A 22,463-nucleotide genomic window follows, 5' to 3' on the forward strand; every position below is an offset into this window, starting at 1 on the left:
GATACTTTCCCCAACGGTATTTTGTATTTTTTTTTAATTAAGTTTATTTATTTAATTAAATTGTATTTTGTATTTTAAAGGAAGCCAAGGGAACTTCTGAAGACTCTTTGGGGGGGAGACAAAAGAAAAAAATCCCTACATTGTCACTTGTCCAACTCATGAATGAGTGATTAGGGCTAGAAATTCCCTGGGAATCTCCCCAGACAGATCTGGTTGATTCATTCTGACTCCTAGGCTACTCCAGATCCCACCCTACTCCTCTAAAGGGACCTTCCACAATGCCCATTACTATTACCTGGCTCCCACGATGAGCTGGTTCCTGGAGGGGTCTAGAGCAAGCTGGGAGAAATCTTGAACTCCAGGATAGGTGAAGTTAGAGACCCATGGCTTCAGATCTGGGTATAGGGAGTAGGGATGGGACAAAAAAAAGAGAGATAAACACCCAGTTACTGAGAGATACCCCTCTTCCCCAGCATTGGGGCTTCCAAACTGGACCTGTGTCAATCAAGAGAAAAATAATTAGAAAGAACCTTGGGTTGGGCACCAGGAGACCTGGGTTCTAATCCCAATCCTGCCATCAACTAGCTGTGTGACCTTGGACAAATCAGTCTGCTTCTATGGAATGACACTTCCTCAGCTGTGAAAAGAAAGGTCTGGGTAAGGTGATCTCCTAAGATCCTTTTTTGTTCTAACATTCTAGGAATTCACCAAAGGTCGCTGTAGCTCTGATGTGGGTGTGGAGATGAGCACAGACAGTGAGAACTGTTTTCTGGTCATCTGGTCAGAGAGGAATTTCCTTTCCCTCCCGCCCTCTGACTTAGATCCCTGAGCTGGCTGAAATCCTTCAGAGGTCCATCCTAGAATACTAAATTTATAACTGGAAAGCACCGTAAAGTCTATTTATTTCAGCATCCTCTTGTCAGAGATAAGGAAATAGAGCCAGAGAGGTTGTCCAGCCTCACAGAGTTAGTAAGTAATGTAGGCAGGATTTGAATTCAGAGATTCTGACCCCCAATTCAGCATCCTCACCACTCTTCCACATCCTTCCTGTCTCCAGCTCCAAAGTTTTCACTGGGATTCTAGTTGGGGTGGGAAGAGAACAGGACTCCTTCGACTTTGATTAAGACAGCTCTACAACCCATCGTGGGTTCCCTCCACCTGCTGTCTTGGATGATGGGTGCTGGGTAGGGGCAACCCTGTCTGTGTCCAAAAGAAATCAGAGACAAGAGAAAAGGGCCCATCCATACAAAACACTTTTAGCAACTATTTTTGTAGTGGCAAAGAATTGGAAATTGAAGGGCTGCCTATCGCATGGCGAATGGATGAACACGTGGCATGTGGTTGTAATGAAACATGATTGCATCATAAGAAATGACAAACAGGTTGATTTCAGGAAAAAACCTGGACTTATATGAACTGATGCAAAGTGAAGTGGGCAGAACCAGGAGAACTATATGCAGTAACAGAAATATGACCTGATGATCAACTGTGAAGGACTGAACCATTAGCAGGAAAGCAAGTTCCCAAGGTAACCATAAGGCACTCATGATGAAAATGCTGTCCACAGCCAAAGAAGGAACTATTGGAGACTGCATCAGATCAAAGCATGCCATCTTCCACTTTATTTCCCTCATGAATATTTTATTATATGTGTGACATGTGTCTTCTGTCATGACATGAGCAGTGTGGAAATATATATTACATGAAGCACTGGACATAATCTAGGTCAGACTATTTACCACCTTGGGGAGGAGGAACAGGGAAAGAAGGAGGAAATCTAAATCCTAAAAAGTCAAAACACAATTGTCAAAAATTGCTTCTACATGTAATAAAGAAATAAAAATGCTAGATGGCATAGGGTCAAAAAGGTATTCGTCTTTGGGCTTCACTGACAAAAGCAAGTATTCAGAGTGAGCTAATAGTCTTGCTCTGCTCTTGTAATATCTCATCCAGAATACTGCCTTCAGTTTTGAGACATATTTTAGGAAGAGTATTGACAAGCCAGAGCTGGGAAAACATCCAGGATGGTTAAAGAACCAACCACAGATCACATGCTATGTGAGATCGATTATAGGAAGGAAGGACATTGAGACCCGAGAAGATTTGAGGGGCCATGACACTTGCTCTCAAATATCTGGAATTAGACTTGCAGATTCATGGGATCATAGATTTAGAACTGGGCAGAACTTTGGAATCCATCTAGTTCAACCTTCTCATTTTACAGATGAGAAAATACAGACTTGGACAAAATAACTAACTTACTTAAGGTCATGCTGTCAGAAATGGGATTCAAACCCAGGTCTTCTAAATGCATTGTATTTTTCACTGCATCATACTGAGTATTACAAGCAATGGTTGGAAATTGCTTAGAGGAAGGTTTGACTTTACATAAGGAAACATTTCCTAATAATTAGAGCTATCCAAAAGCAGAATGAGCTCCCTCAGATGGTAGTGAGGTTCCCAGTTACTTTAGGTCTTCATATGGAGGTCATTGGTCAAGGATGTTATTGAGAGGATTCATTCGGATTGGGTTTGGACTATATGACCTCTGAATGTCATTCCGTCTCTGAGATTCTGTGAAAACAAAATTAATCAAGGAAACGGGTCCCTTTTTAGCTTTAAACCCCTATGGAAGAGAAAAGAGCCACATGTGGTGTCAGAAAACCTGGAATTGGGGAGCAGCTGGGGTGGTTAAGCATGCATAGGCATAGAGACAGGAGGTCCTGGATGTAAATTTGGCCTCAGACACTTGCTAGTTGGGTGGACTAGACCCTGGACAAGTCACTTAACCTCTATTGCCCAGCCCTGACTGCCCTTCACCTTGTAACCAATACAGTATTGATTCTAAGATAGAAAGAAGGAAGGAAAAGGAAGGAAAGTGGGAAGGGAAGGAAGGGAAGGAGGGAGGGAGAAAGGAAGAAGGAAAGAAAGAAAGAAAGAAAGAAAGAAAGAAAGAAAGAAAGAAAGAAAGAAAGAAAGAAAGAAAGAAAGAAAGAAAGAAAGAAAGAAAGAAAGAAGGAAGGAAGGAAGAAGGAAAGAAGAAAGAAGGAAAGAAAGAAAGAAAGAAGGAAGGAAGGAAGAAGGAAAGAAGAAAGAAGGAAAGAAAGAAAGAAAAAGGAAGAAAGGAGGGAAGAAAGGAAGGAAGGAAGGAAGGAAGGAAGGAAGGAAGGAAGGAAGGAAGGAAGGAAGGAAGGAAGGAAGGAAGGAAGGGAGAAAAGGAAGGAATAAAGAAAATCTGAATTGTACCTTGGTTCTCCCACTCCAAGATCACATGTGTGATTTTAGGCAAGGCCACAACCTCTCTAGATCTAAGTTTCCTTATTTATAAAGTGAAGAGGTCAGATCGGACAGCTTCTAAAGACCTGTCCAGCTTTAAATATATGACTATAATAACCCTTGGGGCAGAGGCCTTTCTCAGGGTCAGCAGAGGTGGAGGTCAGGGTTAATGGGTTAGATACAACATCTTATAATGCATTTCCCCATAATGCATTTGTGATCAATTTAGCCTGGTACAGGAGGGTGGGCCACGAGTGCGTGTGTTGTGGCAGAGAAGGGGGTGGAAGGGGCGAGGGAGGGAGCGTCAGAGGAATCCAGAGGAAATAAATCATAGCTCATTATCCTTCCTCCAAGGAGTAAAACAGCCCCTCATTTCTACCCAACAAGCAAATACTTAAAAGCTCCCCCGAGGATGGGAGGTTTTGTGAGCTGGATGGTTTTCAAAAACTGTGCATGGTTAAAAAAATAAAAAAATCCTGCAGCAAAATGAAGCATCCCCTCAGATTGCTTCTGTGGGGCTGGGGCACCACGGTGCAGATCGGGGCTGGTAATGGGTATTTATAGGGCAGATGGTGAGGGCCAAAGGTGAGCTGACTTTCTAGACTTAAGACACACACATTCTTTTACAATCCTAGGAACATCGGAACCTCCCTTTGGGGCTAAATTCAGAATTCACCTCTTCCAAGTTTTCTCTAACCATCTTCCCTTTGTTCTCCCTTTGGTCTTTCTGTCCGGTCCTTTCTGTTCTGTTTGTGTATTATGCTAATTTGGGTTTTTAAATGTTTTTAATTATTTGTATTTATTATATATATATAGAGAGAGAATATATTATATTTATATTATTTTATTAATCTATTCTAGTCTATTTCCTGTAGGAGCCTTCTACCTCATCCATTAGCTTGGGAGTTTCCCAAGAACTGGAACCAATTCATACTAGCTCTGTGAGAACTGATTGTTTCATTTATATATGAGTGTATGTGAGCATGCACACACGTGTGCACACACAGACACACAGACCCCCTCCCAACTTCTTAGAATCAGTACTGTGTATTGGTTCCAAGGCAGAAGAGCAATAAGGGCTAGGCAATGCTCGGAGTTAAGTGACTCCCCCAAGGTCACACAGCTAGGAAGTGTCTGCAGCCAAATTTGCACCCAGGACCTCCTGGCTCTCAATTCACTGAGCCATTCAACGACCCCCTGATTGTTATATTTTGAGTGTACACATTTACCTCAGAAATCAGTAAACACTACAACTGAGGGCTCCAGATATTGTCTTGTTGATGGTTTAGATTTTAGAAAATGATGGAGAAAATGCTAGTAATGCAAATTAAACTTTAAAATGTGTTCAGGACAATTTTTTTCTGGAGAGCTATTTATTAACCATTTACCCACACAATCCTGGCTGCATATGTGATAAGAAGGAAGATGGCAGGTTGTGGGGAAATGGGAAGTTGTTTTGGGGCCTCCATTTCTCCATTTGTAAAATGAAAAAGGGGAACTCTTAGGTTCCTTCTAGCTCCATGGGTCTATGACTAACAGGCATAATTCCAGGGAGAAGTTGTATTCATTTCCCTATTTTCAACTAGGAAAGTGTTTTTCTCTTTTCAAGGTCTCAGTTCTCCTTCCCCAGCTTGGGGGAAACAATACTGCAGAGAAGGTAGAAAGTTGTCCTAACTTCTCCCTGACCCAAATATCACTAGCACCACCCATTCCCACCTCCATCCCTACTATTTCTAGAAGAAACATGGTCTGATGGAGGATTGGATTCCATTGAATCTTGGGAAGGGAGCTAGCTTCTTTTAAGTTTAAAAATAAAGGCACAGGAGAGAGTGAGAAAGCTGTTTTTAAAAAACCAAACATGTTCCAAAAACATGTACAGAATAAGCTTTGGATTTAGGTAGAACTAATGAGAAAAGTCTCATTCTAGATGAATGATGTCATTGATAGTCAATTCTCAGTTACTCACTTTGTGGATTACCCACTCCAGATACTTAGTCCCAGACTGGCTTTCACCTCCTACCTACAATGATGTTGGAGTTTAGAGGATCTGAGTTTGAATCCCAGCTCTGCCATTTTATTGCCTTTGTGACCTTGACAAGTCATTTACTCTCTACAAGTCTCAGTTTCCTCATCTGTAAAAGCAGAGTTGAAACAGATGACCTCTGAAGTCCCTTCTAGCTCACTCGATTATCCTAGGCTATCTTTATTGCAAATAATAATAATAATCAATAATATGAGTTCCAAAGAATTTTCAATCTATGAACTGATAGAGACCTCAGAGCAGGAGTTTGCTGAGAAATGTTTAACAACTGGCTTTCTGGGAGACAAAAAAATGTGTAGCCAACCTTTAAGTTTAATCTACATTATTAACATTTTCCCTTCACTTTCTTAAGTCTGGGCAATCAATGAAACAATAAATCAATTCCAGATTTGTAGCATCTTCTAGTTTCTGAGTTGTAAATGCTCACACCGATAATTTTAACAATGAGTTCTCAGGAGTGTGTAGGAGTTGGCTCAAATACATCTTTGCCTCAATGGCTATCTAGTCCAACCCCTTCATTTTACCAGTGTGGAAACTGAGGCTCATGATGGGTAAGTGACTCACCTAAGGTTCCACAATTAGTAATTATTAGAGGCAAGATTTGAATCCAGGTTTTCCCACGCCAAAGCCCAATGCTATTTCCACTGTACTATCAATATGCTGCCTCCCCAAATTCCAGCATTACAAAATAGCTAAATATCCACATTAGGAACAGCTAGGGAGCCATAGTACATAGAGTCAGGAAGACTCATCTTCTTGAGTTCAAATCTGGCCTCAGACACTTGCCCAATTTGCCTCAGTTTCTCCATCTGTCACATGAGCTGAAGAAGAAAATGGCAAACCACTCCAGTAACTTAGCCAAGAAAACTCCAAATGGGGTTACAAAGGATCAGAAACAACTGAGGCAACTAAACTACAACAAATCCACATTACCAAAAACATTCACCTCAGACTCCCAGGAGTTGTGTTTCGAATGCTGTCCAGAAATCATTAAAATATGGAGTTGTGAATTGAAAGCCAGGCCTAGAGATGGGAGGTCCTGGGTTCAAATCTTGTCTCAGACACTTCCTAGCTGTATGTCCCTGGGCAAGTCACTTCACCCCCATTGCCTAGCCCTTAGCACTCTTCTGCCTCCGAACCAATACACAGTATTGATTGTAAGATGGAAGATAAGGGTTTAAAAAAAAAAGATGAGGATAGAGAAATGGAAAAAAGGGAGAAAGAGGCAGTCCAAGCTTTTGAAGCTGTTGCCATAGAAAAATCTATCAAAAATGAAAATCAAACATCTGAGGGACTCTTGTAAATTGGTGGGAAATGAGGAGTGATTTATGGCAGCTACTCAGGAACACACTGATGGCAATGACTTTAAGGTTATCAATCAACCCCAAGCATTTATTGAGCCCTCTTCTGTGTTCTTCTATTCTCTAGCAGGAGGAGGCAAGACTAGAGATGAACAGCCCAAAGGCTACCTTACTGCTACAGAGAATGTTAACTGAGTGAAGGAAAATGCATTTATTAAGTGCTTTCTGGCAGCCAAGCACTACGTTAAGCACCCAAGGGCTACAAGTAGGAAAAAGCAAGATGGTTCTTGCTCTCAAACAGTCCCATTCTAATTGGAGATTATTCGTAACCAAAGTTTCAATTTGGAAATGAATTGGGAATCTTGGGGCAGGGGATCTCTCCTGTTTGGAATTAAGTTCCTTTTTTTTTTTTAACCCTCACTTTCTGTCTTAGAATCAATACTAAGCATTGGTTCCACGGCAGAAGAGATCCAAGGGCTGGGCAATCAGGGTTAAGTGACTTGCTCAAGGTCACACAACTAGGAAGGGTTCAAGGCTACATTTGAACCCAGGCCCTCCTGACTAGAGGCGTGGCACTTTAGATGGTTTCTTTTGGGGGAATTAGGAAAAAAAAGACAGCATTGGAGGGGCACATTCTGACATGTTGTCATTAAATCACACGTTTCATCCACTTCTACTCTGGTAGAATATAAGCTCCTTGAGGATGGGCTGTTTTTGCTGATTCTATCACCAGTGCCTTAGTGCAATGCTTGTTGAAAATTTGCATCGGAACAAAACAAAAACAAAACTAAGAACTTCATTCTCTTGGGGAAGAAGAACTTTTGAAGAGGATTTATAGGAAACTTCATACAGAGATTTCACAGGATGAGCAGGCGTGGAAGGATTAGATAGTGGAAGAGAGACCTATTACATGCATAGAACTCTGCGATGCCCTGGAAGATTCTGGAGAAGTAGAAGCCACACCATGCTACTGTTCTCTGGAAGTTTATAATCTTGTTGGGAGGTGGGAGAATATATATATGTGAATGCATATGTGATATATATGTGTGTGTATATATATCTCATGTCTTATCACATATATCTCATGTCTTATCACATATATCCTATGTATACATCCCATGTATATATGTACCTTCTCTCAATAGCTATCCTATATGTATATGTGTGGATATATATATATATGTGTATACATATGTCCTCTTTATAACTAGGGAATATATAATAATATACCTGGGGAGACAATTAGAGAACAGGACCAGACAGTGTATAAATAAGTACTAAATTGTGTAAGTAGGACACTAAATGCCTTAGAAGTTTAGAAAAAGCAGAGATCGATAGCATCAATCGAATGCCTCCCGTAATTGAGAGCTACTGTCTGGGACTGCTTTATTATACCCTCAGGGTGAAGACAATGACAGACCTGCTAGGGGCTAAGCATATTCCCTCCTTCCTTAACTTCAGAGATGCCCCACTTCCTCAGTCCTCTGCCTGCTTTGGTCTCTGCTGGCTTCTCCTCTTCTTCCAACCCCTTCAGGCAGGGAGTCCCCAAAGTTCTGCTCTTGACTCCCTTTTTTGGGTAATCTTTTTCTGGGCAATCTCAATTATTCTTGGGGTTCCAACTACCATCGCTCTTATGGAGATGATTCCCGAGTCTCGTTCTTGAGCCCTGAGCCCTCTCCCAAACTGCCAAACTCCAGGTTGGTATCTCCATCGACCTTATCTGAGACCTTAGTGGATGCTCTGCAGCTGGCACCTCCACCTCTCAACATGCTCCACACTGAGCTAATTCTCCTTTCCCTGAATTCTGACTTCTGTCAGTGGCACCACCATTCTCCTCACATTCTGGGACTATTTTTTATTCTTTCTGCTTCTTCACTTCTCATATCCTCTCAGATGCCAAGTCATTAACTCTGTCTTTGCAATATCCTGAATTCTCTTCTATTCCCATTATCCCCACCATAGCCCAAGCTCTCATTACCACCTGTTTGCCTCCTGATAGGCCTTCCTGCTTCTTTCCATTCTCTCTATGACCCCTTCCCATCTAGCCACCATTCCTCAGCCAGGCAGTAAATAGTATGGATCTTCCTTATTCATAAGCATGCACATTGCTGTTTTGTTGTTCAGGCATGTTTGATCCTTCATGACTCCATTTGGGAGTTTTCTTGGCAAAAATGCTGGAGTGGTTTGCCATTTCCTTCTCTAGCTTACTTTACAGATGAAGAAACTGAGACAAGCAGGGTGAAGTGACTGGCTCAGGGTCACACAGAGTCAGGTCTTCCTGATTCTCAGTCCAGTATTCTATCCACTGTACCATCTACCTGTCATTCTCTCCCTGACTCCTTCCAATCTATCCTTTAGACTACATCCAGAGAGCAATATGAATCATCCTTATTCATAAGTATGTCATATCACTGCTCAACACCCCTACATGGCTCCCTAGTGCTCAATGAATGAGGATTAAACTCTTCAGAATCTCCCTGCTAGGTCCACCCCAATCTATATAACTTCTCTGATTTCTGTACCTGTTTGCTTGCATAAATGTTTCCTTATAGAGGGAGCCAAACTGGCTGAGAGTAAGCTGACCATTATCCTCTTGGTCTGTGACTCTTTCCTATCTAAAGTGATCAAACAAAGTGATTTTTATTCTTAACTCTAAAAGTTAATCTCTAAAATTCCTTGTTGTTGTTTGGCCATTTTCAGCTGTGTCCAACTCTTCATGACCCCATTTGGGGCTTTCTTGGTAAAGATGCTGGAGTGGTTGCCATTTTCTTTTCCAGTTCATTTTCCAGATGAGGAAACGGAGGCAAATAGGATTAAGTGATTTGCCCAGAGTCACACAGCTAGTAAGAGTGAGGTCAGATTTGAACTCAGGAAGATTCCAGAACCTGTGAAGATGGGTCCCCTGCCATTTTTAGATTTAATCACCAGAAGTGTATACATCCCACTTATTCTTAAGTGGGAGAAGTCTGTGACCCAAGTATGTGACAGCAGGTGACAAATCAGAACCCACTGACTGCCCTATAGGCAGTCATAAACAAAGCTTTCACTGTAATTGGTCCACGTAAAATGGAAGGAAGTCACAGGAAGTGACAAAAGAATGGTCTTTAAAAATGCCAAGAACTTCCTGTGAAGAGGTCTTTTGCCTTCAACTTGACCTTGGAGGAGCTCTGGCTAAGGCCTGCTTCTATTAGGACTACCATGTGGTTGAGTGAAAAAGGCTGACTCCTGTCCCTGGCTTGTTCTGGAGATACTAGCCTCCTGAGAGGCCCCTCATCTTGGAGGAGGCCTCCGGGACAAAACCCTTGTCTAATTTACCTCTGGGCCCCCTTTGCTGGGCCTCTTAAGCCCTGCCTGGTTCAGACAAAGCTGGAGTAAACATCCACTCTCTCTGATTTTCTTACTTTCATTCTTTCTCCTTTTGTAAATAAATTACCATAAAAAATCATTTGGAATTGAGTAATAATTCCTGGCGACCACACTCTTAAATATTCAGTCCAAACATAATTTTTACCCTTTACAAGCCAGAACTCTATCCACTGCCCCAGTCAGTATAATAAACAGATGGAATATTCTAGCCCCAAATCTCTCTGAATGGTAGACAAGCAAATGAATGAATGAATGAATGAATGAACAAGCATGTAGCCATAGCTCTCCTCCTATTCTCCACAAAGGCAGAAATCACTCACCCTTGGAGATGAGCCATGGGGCATTGTACATCCCTGAACATATCTATCTAAATAAATACATCCCTGAAACTCATGAGCCCCATCTTTGTCTTCCTTTGGTATGAGTTTAAATTTTTACATAAGTTGCTCTATTTTATACCCGTAGAAAGTGTTTTCAAAATACCATCTAAATGTTGCCTATTATTATAGCCATCCAAGGAGCAATCATAGAAGAGCTAAGTGATTCTTCAAATGCCGTTCACCATTATTCCCCTTCTTTGTACCTTATTCCCTGCTAGAACACACTTCTTCCTCACCCCCACCTACATATCTGACTTCCTTCAACATTTGGCTCAGATGTCATGTTCTGGAGGGAACCTTTCCTGCCTCTCTTCCCACCTTCCCCACCTGTCTTCCCCTCTACAATAGAGGGAGGGTACATCTCCTCGGTGCCTCAGCTCCCCCCACAATGCTCCTCCAGAGGCCAGGTGTGCCTGGCAACATGAAGTGCAAAGAAAGGGCTTAATACGCGTTTGCTCATTTATTGATTGACTCAATTTGGACAATCGAGGTTATGGTCAGAGGGCTGAGGAAGAGATCTCAAGGCTCCGAATTGGATGCCTGACTCTGTCTGGCCTTGTGTACTGGGCAGCTCAGATTCATGGCAGCCACCCACCATAAACCAGGCTACAGCCCAGAGGGGAATACTTCCATTATGATCTCCACTTTGGAACCAGCGACCACAAGGCCCTCAGCCCTAGAGAGGGTTTAACTAAGCTGACAGGTCTCCCCACTCAGACTCCCTCCCCTCCTTTCTGTTCCCTCTAGTGACAGCCACAATCTGCTCCTGGAGCAATTAGAAATCAGAGGGTGTCTGCACATTTTGTAGGCTTAAGGACATTGCTAATTTACTTTAATCCACTTAAGCCTTCAAAGCCCCAGGGCCCCAGCTCAAACAAGACAGCACAGAGAAGACAGCTGGAAAGCTTCCTCCTGAAGACAGAGAAGCCCACAGTTGGGAATTCCTTCCTCCCAACCCAGTCTTACCCCCTGCCAATCTTCCTGTGGCAGCAATCTCCCCCATCTGCCACATCCCCTCCAACAACCCACACCTACAGCCCCTTAACTCTATTACCCCCCCACCCCCAACCCCCTCCTCCAAGAAGCCTCCCCTGATTGATTCAATCATGCTTATCCATAGAGATCATGTATGGTTCACATCATTCCTTTGTGCTTTTTTTTAGATGCTGCTTTTTGGGCTTTCTTCGATGGGTTTTCCTTGCTTCTGAATGTTTCCCATGGGATCTGAGAGGAAGGGACCTCAGAGACCATGTGCTCCAGGCATCTGAATAGTAGTATTCTTTACTTTTCTATAGTAGTTAGTAGCAGCAGCAGCAGCAGCAGCAGCAACAGTAGCAGCAGAAGTAATTTAGTAGCTAGCATTTAGATAATGCTTTAAGATTTGCAATCCTGTTACAAATATTATCTCATTTGATTCTCAAAGCAACCCTAAGAGGTCATGTCTATTATTATTCCCATTTTACAAATGAGGAAATGAGGCAGACAGATGTGACCTGTCCAGTTAGTAGCTGCCTGAGGCTAGATTTGAACTCTAGTTCAAAATTCAGCCCATTGGGGGATAGTCCTAGTTGTGCGCATAATGGATAGAATGCAGTGTGGGCCGGCTTTCAGGAAGACCTGGGTTCCAGTCCTGCTTCAGATTTCTGCTAGCTGGGACTCGGCCTCCTTAGTGGCAGCAGGATGGGTGTGTATTTGATGACCTCTCTGCTTCCTTCCCATTCTCGAGCAGCAGTCCTGGAATTCCTGGTGCCCAGCTGAGCTCTGCCCCTGCATTCTATCCCATGATCCAGTGCTTTCCTCCCGGGCCACACAGAATGAGTCTCATCTCATTGGGTGACCTCCAATGCCCTTCTCTAGATTCCTTCAACCATTTCTCAAGTGGCCCTGGAACTGAGGTCTGCCCCGGGGATGAGGGCACCCCCAGACCAAGTGTAACCCGATTACCCCTTCCCTCGTTCAGGAAGAGATGTCTAGCAATGCCCTCTAAGATGAAATTAAGCTTTTGGGGAGGAGAGTCCGGCCACATCAGGAGACTGAGTCACATTCAATTAAAATCTCCTAAAACCCCAGATTGTCTTCATAATAATGGGATGTAAACATGTCTAGTCATGTTTCCTCCATCTTCTATTGATGAGGCTGATTTTTTTTAAAAGGTAATTTTTTCCAAGGCAATGAAGTGGCTCAGTGGATTGAGAGCCAGGCCCAGAGAAGGAAGGGCCTAGGTTCAAATCTGGCCTCAGACACTTCCCAGCTGTGTGACCCTGGGCAAGCCATTTAACTCTTGTTGCTTAGCCCTTTATACTCTTCTGCCTTGGAACCAATATACAGTATTGATTCTAAGACAGAAGGAAAGGGTTAAAAAAAAAAAGATAAATTTTCCCTCTCAGCTTTGTTTTATCTGCCAATTTGAGAAGGATGCTATTTATGCCTTCATCCACCTAATGAATCAAAATGCCCAACAGAACAGGGCCAAGATGGCTCCCAAAGTCCAGCAGCCCCCCAAAGAGGACCCCATACATAGGAAAGGGGGGATGAGACAGAAAAGGACGGATGGTTTGTGCTTTCATCAAATCTCCTTTCCCTAGGGCTTCCGCCAAGACCAAGGAAGACAGGCGGCTCGGTGCCATCACTATAACGAGCACAGACCACTGATTTCCAGTGACCTCTGAATACCATTAAAAGCAGTGAGTCATTATTATTAAGGTCATGCCTGGACCTTCCTTCCCTCAGCCTCTCTAACCATGAAGACTTCCAGAGCTATGCAAAGAGCATCAGCCCCTATTCTCCTCAAGGGAATCCCAAGAGTCTCCTCCCTCCCTCCCCCATCTCCTCATTAGAGAAGAGCCCTGAAAAGATCATTTGATCTATCTCTCTGCCTCTAAGAGGAACTGAATTAATAGTAACCCAATTAATCAATCAACCAATATGCATTGATTAGCCTCCTACTATGTGCAAGGCACTGGGAAGAGGGGACAAGGACTAGACCTTCAATTTCATTGATACAGAGAAGCCCGGGTGGGGAAGTTCCTTCTCTTCATACAGGTCAGCACCCTTCCCACAATGCATACTGTTTAAAGAGTCGCCTGAGCACTCAAAGAGAGGGTAAGTGACTTTGACAGGAGTCCCGGCCAGTATTTGAGTTGAACCCAGGTTTGCCTATTAGCACCCAAGTCTTCATCCGTGAAGCCCTGCAGAGTCATATTTCATGTATTCCCCTCTCTACCCACTGTGCCAGGGACTACGAGTACAAAGAAAACAAAACAGAAACTGCCCAGTAGATGGATGATTCCTCCTACTTAGAAAAAAATTAAGCCACCTCATTAAAGGGCGCTCCTCGATACCCACTTAGTGATTCGTGACAAGGTCTTATGGTTCCAACAATTAGGAAATCCTTTCCGAGGCCGCTTATATCCCACCCAACAGAGCTAATGGTGACAAATCGGGTGCTAGCACGCCGAGGGGGAAGGGGACGGAGGTAGGAGAGGGAAGCACTTACCTTCGAAGGCTATAGTTGGGTGCTCCCTCAGGGTGCACAGTTGCTGCTCGTTGCTGGGGGCATCAGACACATTGTGGGAAGTAGACAGGTGCAATGCAAGCAGGATGAGGCCTGACAAGGACAAGGTGATGGCCAGGGGTCTGGGGAAGACCATGATGGATGCTCTAGCTGCCAGCCTCAGCCTGGGGAGAATGCCTGCAACACAGAACACTGCATCTCACTCTCTGCTCCCATTACCACCCCCTTGATCCAACTGCCCCACTGCCTTCTGTGGTTCCACCATTCTCCCTGCCCCCAAGGCCTGGAAACATGGATGTCAGAGCTATAACTTAAGTGAGGCATCCAGAGACATGGTCTCAAAGGATAGTCAAGCCCCAAGGGGCAATGTCATCATCCCACCTCAAGTCATAACATATACTAGAATCGTTTCACGGAGGATACCCTTAGTACCCAATGCCTCATCCACAAAAACCCAAAGGGCTAGAAATCTGTGCGTATCCATTGATCCAGCAATAGCACTGCTAGGTTTGTATCCCAAAGAGATTTTTTTTAAAGGAAAAGGACCTATTTGTACAAAAATATTTATAGCAGCTCTTTGTGGTGGCAAAGAAATTGAGGGGATGCCCATCAACTGGGAAACAGCTAAGCAGGCTATGACATATGATTGTGATGGATGGAATACTGTGCACTATAAAAAATGATGAGCAGGATGATTTCAGAAAAACATGGGAAGACTTAAATGAACTGATGCAAAGTGAATCGAGGGGAATCAGGATAATGTGGTACACAGTAACAGCAATATTGTGTGATGATAAACTCTGAATGACTTAGCTATTTTCAGCAATATGGTGATTCAAGACAACTTCAAAGGACTCACGATGAAAAATGCTATTCACCCCCAGAGAGAGAACTGATGAAATCTGAATGCAGTTAAAACATACTATTTTTCACTTTCTTCATTTTGGAGTTGTGTTTTGTTTTGTTTTGTCTACGTTTTGTTCTTTTTCAACATGACTAATATGAAAAAATGTTTTGTATGAATGCAAATATATCCTATATCAAACTGCTTGCCATATCAAAGAAGGGGAAGGGAGGGAGGAAGGAAGGGAATTTGAAATTATTTTTTTAAATGTTAAAATTTGTTTTTACATGTAACTGGGAAAAATATTATTTGAAAAAATAAACAGGAAAGAAAGCCTTTCCCTTCTCAACCCCTAAATCTGACCATCATCAAATATTAATGATTTGGGCAGTTAGCATCTCTTGAATTTGTCCTTCCTCTCCTTTCATATTGCTACCATTCCAACTGAGGCCCTCATCTCATCAAATCTACATCATTTCAATAGCCTTCTGCTGGGTCTTCTTGCTTTACGTCTCTGCCCAGAACCTAACAGCAAATTAACCTTCCCCAAACCCCTTTTCCATTGCTTCAAACTGCCCATGGACACTGGGTTCTCACTTGTTTCTAATAGTTCACATAATTTCACTGGGGAGTGAATGGGGAGAGTTATATTTGGATATGCAGATCACACAAAAACGAAATAAATGAATGACGTTTAAAAGAACCTTTACTGTTTATCTTATCATCAATATTAAAACAGAAGGGTGGCAAGAGCTTGGCAATTGAGGTTGTTACTTGCCCAGGGTCATATGGCAAGGAAGTATCTGAGGCCACATTCGAACCCAGTTTCTCCAGACTCCAGGTCTGGCACTCTATCCAATATCCACTGTGCTATCTACCTGCTAAGGATTTTTAAGAGATATTTCCATCCTGCAGAGAAGATCTGCCCAATTTACTAGTCCTCTAAATAAAGGGATTTGGTAGCTAATATGATCAGTATATACAACCTCCCTGAACCTCAGTTTCATCATCTGTAAAATGGGAATAAGGGTTATATTCCCCAAACTCAGGCTTTGAAAAGTTAACAAATAAGAAAGGCAAACACCTATCTTGTTATCATTCTCCCCTCTGTCTCTTCCCTCATTGGGCAGAAGGTATGGTACATGGGGAAGGAACACAGGATCCTAGAGTCAGGGTACTTGGGTTCAAATTCTTTCTCTGAGACTTCCCATAGGTGTGACCTTGAACAATAATTTAGCCTCTTTAGTTTCTTCAGTAAAATGAGGGAGAGGGATTACATGACCATAATATGCCTGTTGCAGCTCAAAATCTATGTGATCTCCATACAGGGGTTTGAGGATAAATATTTAATGAATGGCCTCCTATTGGGAGAAGAGGGGGAAGGGGATAAGTGTGCACAAGGCACACTTTTGGGAGTTATTTCTTAATGATATTTTATTTTTCTCAATTATATGTATACATAATTTTTAACATTAATTTAAAAATTTTTGAGTTTCAAATTCTCTCCCTTCCTGCCTCCTCACCCTTCCCCCTCTCTGGGATGGTAGGCAATTTGATACATGCTATATATATATATATGAATCATGCAAAACATCTCCATATTAGTCATGTTGTGAAACAAAACACAGATAAAAAACATGAAAAAATAAAGTGAAAAATAGAATGTTTTGATCTACATTCAGACTCCATCAGTTATTTCTCTGGGAGGGGTGGATACTATTTTTCATCAAGTCCTTTGGGACTGTCTTGGATCATTGTATTACTGAAACTAGCTAAGTCAATCACAACCGGTCTTTCCACAATATTGCTGTTTCTATGTACAAGGACCTCCTGGTTCTGCTCCCTTCACTCTGCATCAATTGATCTGGGTCTTCCCAGATTTTTTTGAAATGATCCTGTTTCAATGGATACTATTCCCTCACAATCATATAGCACAACTTGTTCAGCCATTTCCCAACCGATGGCCATCATCTCATGTTCCATTTCTTTGACAAGGCACACTTTTGATCTATATCATTAATATTCCCCATCACTTAGTCTATACAGTCCCCAAAACAATAACTCAAGTCCTGGTTTGTAGCCTTCACAGTTGATTTCCTTTGTGTAAATGATCAAAGTGAAAATTGAACAAACAACATATTGGAGCTGGCTCCAGCACACCCCTGTCTATACAGATATCTTTGGGTCCCCAGAGTAGAGGGGGGGGGCTTTCTAATATAACTAGGATCACAGATCCAGAAGAGGAAGGGACTCCAGAAGGCATCTGGTCCAAGGTCCCCTTCCTCCCCTCCCCCATTTACAGATTGAGTCTGATGCCCCTGGAACTTGTGTACAGCATCAGAGGTGGGATTCAATCTCCTGAGCCAGCCATCTCTCTCTCTCTCTGTGTCTCTCTCTCCCTTCCCCTCCTCTGTCTGTCTGTCCCCTTACCATGCTCCCCCAGGACCCCAGCACCCTGAGGAGGTAGGAGTCTCACCCTGCACCACTCATCTCCCCTAAAGGCTTATATGCAAATGTCCTCCAAAGCCTTCCAGCTTTTTGTAAAATTTGCTGCCTCCAGCAGGGGGCACTAATATAGCACGTAAGAGCAGGCAGGAGAGGAAGTACCCAGGCTGAGGTTCCTCTTTGCTCTGGGGGCTTTAGATAGAGGTGGAGACAGAGCACAAGAAAGGGCCTTGGTGACCATCTAGTCCACAGCTGTCAAACTGGCTGGCTATGGGCAACACTCACTGTCCCCTCCTCAGATTAAAATCCAATAGGGAAATATTTAATAAAATAAATAATAATATAATGTGACATAGATAATGTTGACTTGTGGTTTTCTAAGAAGCCTGCAGGGGATCTGTTTCTATTTGAGTTCAGTATCACTAGTCCAATCTCTTTTATTTATTCTCTTTTAAATTAATTAACATGTTACAAATGCCTACAGTGACTAAGAGTAGAAGCAGTAGAGGTAAGTTTTGAACCCTGACTTGAAAGCCAGTGTTCTATTCCTGGCTCTCCTGACTTCTTCACAATAACCCCTGCTTGAGCAATTTCCCCTCTGTTTATTGAAGTTATAGGTATTGTCCTTGATAGAACACTAGGTTTGGAACCTGCCTCAGATGCTTACTAGTTGTGGGATGCTGGGCAAGTCACTTAACTTCTGTCAACCTTAGTTTCTTCATTTGAAAAATGAGAATAATAATACTACCCTAATAATACTACCCATCTCCCAAGGTTGTTGGGAGAATAAAATGAAATCATAGTTGTAGAGCAATTTGCAAACCTAAAGTATTATGTTATAATTATATCATATAATATATAATATAGTATAATTATAACATTAATATTAAGTAATAATATAATAATATTTACATATTATTTGTATGCAAATTATTTCTCTGGGGTGGGCCAGCCTCCCACAGGGGATGGGGTCTTGGAGGTGGAATGGTGTTGGTAGAATGATGAATGGGACACAACTTTCACATTCAACCCACAGCACAGGTTTCACAGGATACACTGCTCTGCCTTGGCTGAGGCCTGGCTTTATTTTATACCCTTATGATCACACATCTACTTGGCACACAGTTTCATTCTCAACATACATGTTTCCATAGAACCTAACAACAGATAGGAAGCCTAGGGAAATAGTCAATGAAAAATTGTTGCTAAGTGCAGGGTCAGAGGGTAGAACATCAACATGACCCAGATATAGGTTGGGGAATTCAGAGCACAGATTTGCCAGAAGGTTTTATGCCTAGAAAAGAGGGTCCTATCTAAGTGGATATATAAGAATCCTTAGTTTTAATTTTGTAAGTGGGATCTCCTGGTAATATCCTGGGGGGCAGGGAATAGAGTGGGACATCTGTATCAACCCTGCAAGCATGTTGTTCTCGTCTATTTTTCCTGGGGCTAAGTAAGAAGAAGAAGAAGAACAATTTCAAAAATAAGGGAATGTTAATAAGGAAAGTCACTTAGGAGGGTTTCAGTGGATGTTTCCATCCTTTCTGGGGACTGCTTTGCAGCCCCCAGTTTCCACGTATTATTGTGTCAAATAGTGTGGTCTTTGATGGCTCCCAGCAAATTATGGAATTGAAGATTTATATACACATATATTTTGATAACCTATATGATTATAATATAAACATGATAACATAATATAAAATAATACTATTAATATGCTATAAACATACTAGCAATATCATTATGTTATAAATATATAAACATGTACATATAAAATAATTAAAATTAATTCATGTTATGATACCATAATATTATTTGTGTTCTATCTTCTCCCATTAGAATGTAAGATCCTTGAGGCCAGGGACTATCTTTTTGCTTGTATTTGTATTCCTTGTATTGTGATGCCTGGCATGTAGTAAGTAGTAAATGCTCATTGATTTGACTTTCCCAGCACTGCCTGACTCCCTAAGAGATGAAAAAAGGTGATAATAACATCTTGCACTTTTTTTTCCATATCAATTAACTATTTTTTTTAACCCTTACCTTTTGTCTTAGAATCAATACTGTGTATTGGTTCTAAGGCAGAAGAGCAATAAGGGCTAGGTAATGGGGGTTAAGTGACTTTCTCAGGGTCACACAGCTGGGAAGTGTCTGAGGCCAGATTTGAACCTAGGACCTCCCATCTCTTGGCCTGGCTCTCAATTGACTGGGCCAATATAGCTGCTCCCTCCATTAATTCTTCTTCTTCTTCTTTTTTAAAACTCTTACCTTCTGTCTTGGAGTCAATACTGTGTATTGGCTCCAAGGCAGAAGAGTGGTAAGGGCTAGGCAATGGAGGTTAAGTGACTGGCCCAGGGTCACACAGCTAGGAAGTGGCTGAGGCCAGATTTGAACCTAGGACCTCCTGTCTCTAGGCCTGGCTCTCAATCCACTGAGCTACCCAGCTGCCCCCTCCATTAATTCTTTTAATATTCTCAGGAACCCTTAGAGGCAGGCAAATTCCCCTAAAATTCCTTATTATGAACTGAGATTCAGGTTCTGAGTACAGATGGAGAGATATTTTTTCACTTTCAAAAAAATTTGCTTTTAAAAATTGTTATTTGGCAACATGGCTAATATGGAATTATGAATAATGGGTATCTAACTGCTTGCCTTTTCATTGTTTGAGGTCAATGCTGAAGGGAGGGAGAAAATTTGGAACTGAAGATAAATTTTTTTATTTAAAGGAATTGAGGTTAAATGACTCAACAAAGGTCATACACACAGCTACTAAGAGGTTTCTGATTCCAAGGCTACTATCAGACCACCTCACACAAGAGGGCATTCCCTACCCCCCACTCCTCATGCCCAGTTGCCCTGTTCTGTGAGTGTGCCAGTGACAAAAAATGAATAGAGAATCCTAGCCAAAAGAAGCAATCCAACTGCTGGCTCCTGTGTCTGGCTTTTCCATTTCTTGAAATACTTCAGTCTAGCACCAAAAGCTCAGCTTTCCTTCAATGGCACACTCTGAGACTAGGCTGCACCCAGGCTCATCCCTGTATCCTGGGGTCTGTCCCAGGGGTCTCCCAGGGTCTGACACTGAAGAGTGGACTTTTAACTTGTGACCAGGAGAATGGGCAGGGCTCAGAGGGGAGGAAGACAGAGCTCTTAACAGGGCACCAGACACTATCACCCAAAAAGAGAAATTCTTGATTTTTTGCCATTTTGGAAGTTGGGGGTCAGTGAGGAGAACAAATTCCTTGATTAGGAAAAGAAAGAGCTACCTAACTTCTGGAAAAGAAATGGACCCCAGAGAAAACTTTTCCTGACCTTTAAAATAAAAAAAAAAACAACCAACCAAAATCACTTACCTTCTGTCTTAGAATCCATACTATCAGTTCCAAGGCAGAGGAGTGGTAAGGGCTAGGCAATGGGGGTTAAGTAACTTGCCCAGGGCCACACAGCTAGGAAGGGTTTGTGATCACATTTGAACCCAGGACTTGGCTTGTGTCTCTATCCACTGAGCAACCCAGCCCTGTCTTTCTAATGGAGTGGAGAAGGTAATGGGACTTGTGCCCAGGCACTATAAAACATTTCAGGCAGGGAGGAACCTGCTGTGTCTAAGTCCCTGAAAACTGTCTAGTGGTATGGCAGCTCAAGGATTATGGAATCTGGACAATGAACCCTGAGTAGCAGCCTTGTGATACTTCTCACACGACATCATATATCTTTTCTTTTTTAAACCCTTACCTTCTGTCTTGGAATCAATACTGTGTATTAGTTCTAAGCAGAAGAGTGGTAAGGGCTAGGCAATGGGTGTCAAGTGACTTGCCCAGGGTCATACAGCAGGGAAACGTCTGAGGCCACATTTGAACCCAGGACCTCCTGTTTCTAGGCCTGACTCTCAATCCACTGAGCTACCCAGCTGCCCCCGACATCATATATCTTAGCCTTGCCAGCAGCCTTGATGCCCAGTAAATGGCCACTCTTGGATAGAGTGCTAGGGGTTAGAGAGACCTGGGTTTGAATCTTGCTTCAGATGCTTATTAGCTATGTCACCTGGGGCAAATCATGTAATCTCTCAGGGTCTTGGGATGCTTATCTGTAAAATGGGAACACTGGATGGAGACTCTATGACTTCCAAGGCCCTTTCCAGATCAAATGAAGGTGAATCAGACAATTCCCTGGTCAAGGGCGAAGGAAAACTCAATATGGTAAAGACAGAACAGGACCAAGAAGGACCCTAGATCCTAGATCTTTGCCTCATGCAAAAACAGTGCTCTGTAATAATAATGATGACAGTAATTGTCAGTGTTTGTAAAACATTCTACATACTCATAGCTCATTTGAATCTCACAACAATCCTGTGAGTGCTATTGTCATCTCCATTTTACAGATGAGGAAACAGGTTGGGAAAGATGCTTGATTGGCCAATAGTCACATAATTTAGTTTCGGAGATAGGATTTGAACCCATGTGAAGATGAAACAAACAACTTCGTGAAGAAGGATGATAGAATGCTCAGCGTCCAAGATGTTAAAGACTGAACTAGGTCAAGAAAAACCAAAGTATCCTCATCACCTCACATCTGAACAGTATTCTGCAATAATAATAATTAAAATTATTATTTATATAAGGCTTTAAAGGTTTTTAAAAATCCAGCATGCACGCTATCCACTGGCCTCACCTAGACGCCTACAGAAACAAGGATCAGAGTTTGAACCGCCAACCTGTCCAGCTATCCAGATCCTAATCAGACTTCTAGGCTCAAAGGCAACAGACATGAAGAAACTGGAAACCTCTCGCTGTACCCCTTTATTTTTCTCTCATTAAAGAGTTTCCTTGGAAATGTTTCTAGTATAAATGGCAACCGTGACTGGGGTTCTCAGAGAGGCTGAACAGGGGGGCCAAGGGTCAGGAGAAATAACTGGTAGAAATGCTTGTCAGATAGATGATTATTGTACACTATTGCTGTTATTGTATACAATGTGCTGGTTCTGCTCACTTCCTTTTGTGTCAGTTCATGTAACCCCTCAGAGTCCATTCAGTGTCCTCATTTTACAGATAAGCATCCCAAGAGATTAAGTGACTTGCCTCTGAATAATAAGCATCTGAAGCAAGATTCAAACCCAGGTCTCTCTGACCCTGGAACTCTCTCCAAGAGGTCCTTTACTGGGTATCTGGGCTAGCCATCTCCCCACGGCTGCTGGCAAGGCTGATGTATAGTGCTACTTGAGGAGTATTAAAGCAGGTAGAGAGGGCTGAGGCTGGCTTTGCAGGTTAAATATATTTGCAACTTCACCTCCAATTTATATTAT

General features: G+C 42.4%; 1 protein-coding gene across 8 annotated transcripts in view; it reads right to left on the reverse strand.

The window, feature by feature from the left end:
• SEMA5B (semaphorin 5B) overlaps nucleotides 1-22,463 on the reverse strand; it is a 206,703-nt gene that overhangs the window by 50,979 nt on the left and 133,261 nt on the right. For all 8 annotated transcript variants that reach the window (XM_056793543.1, XM_056793538.1, XM_056793540.1 and 5 more), the window contains 2 exons: nucleotides 13,861-14,055; nucleotides 296-395 (listed from right to left, as the gene is read on the reverse strand). In XM_056793543.1, coding sequence (XP_056649521.1) covers nucleotides 296-395; nucleotides 13,861-14,014 — 254 coding nt within the window. In that variant the 5' untranslated portion in view covers nucleotides 14,015-14,055. The remainder of the gene's footprint in view (nucleotides 1-295; nucleotides 396-13,860; nucleotides 14,056-22,463) is intronic.

The sequence above is a fragment of the Monodelphis domestica genome, chromosome 4 (genome assembly GCF_027887165.1).
Source record: "Monodelphis domestica isolate mMonDom1 chromosome 4, mMonDom1.pri, whole genome shotgun sequence".
NCBI lineage: Eukaryota > Metazoa > Chordata > Mammalia > Didelphimorphia > Didelphidae > Monodelphis > Monodelphis domestica.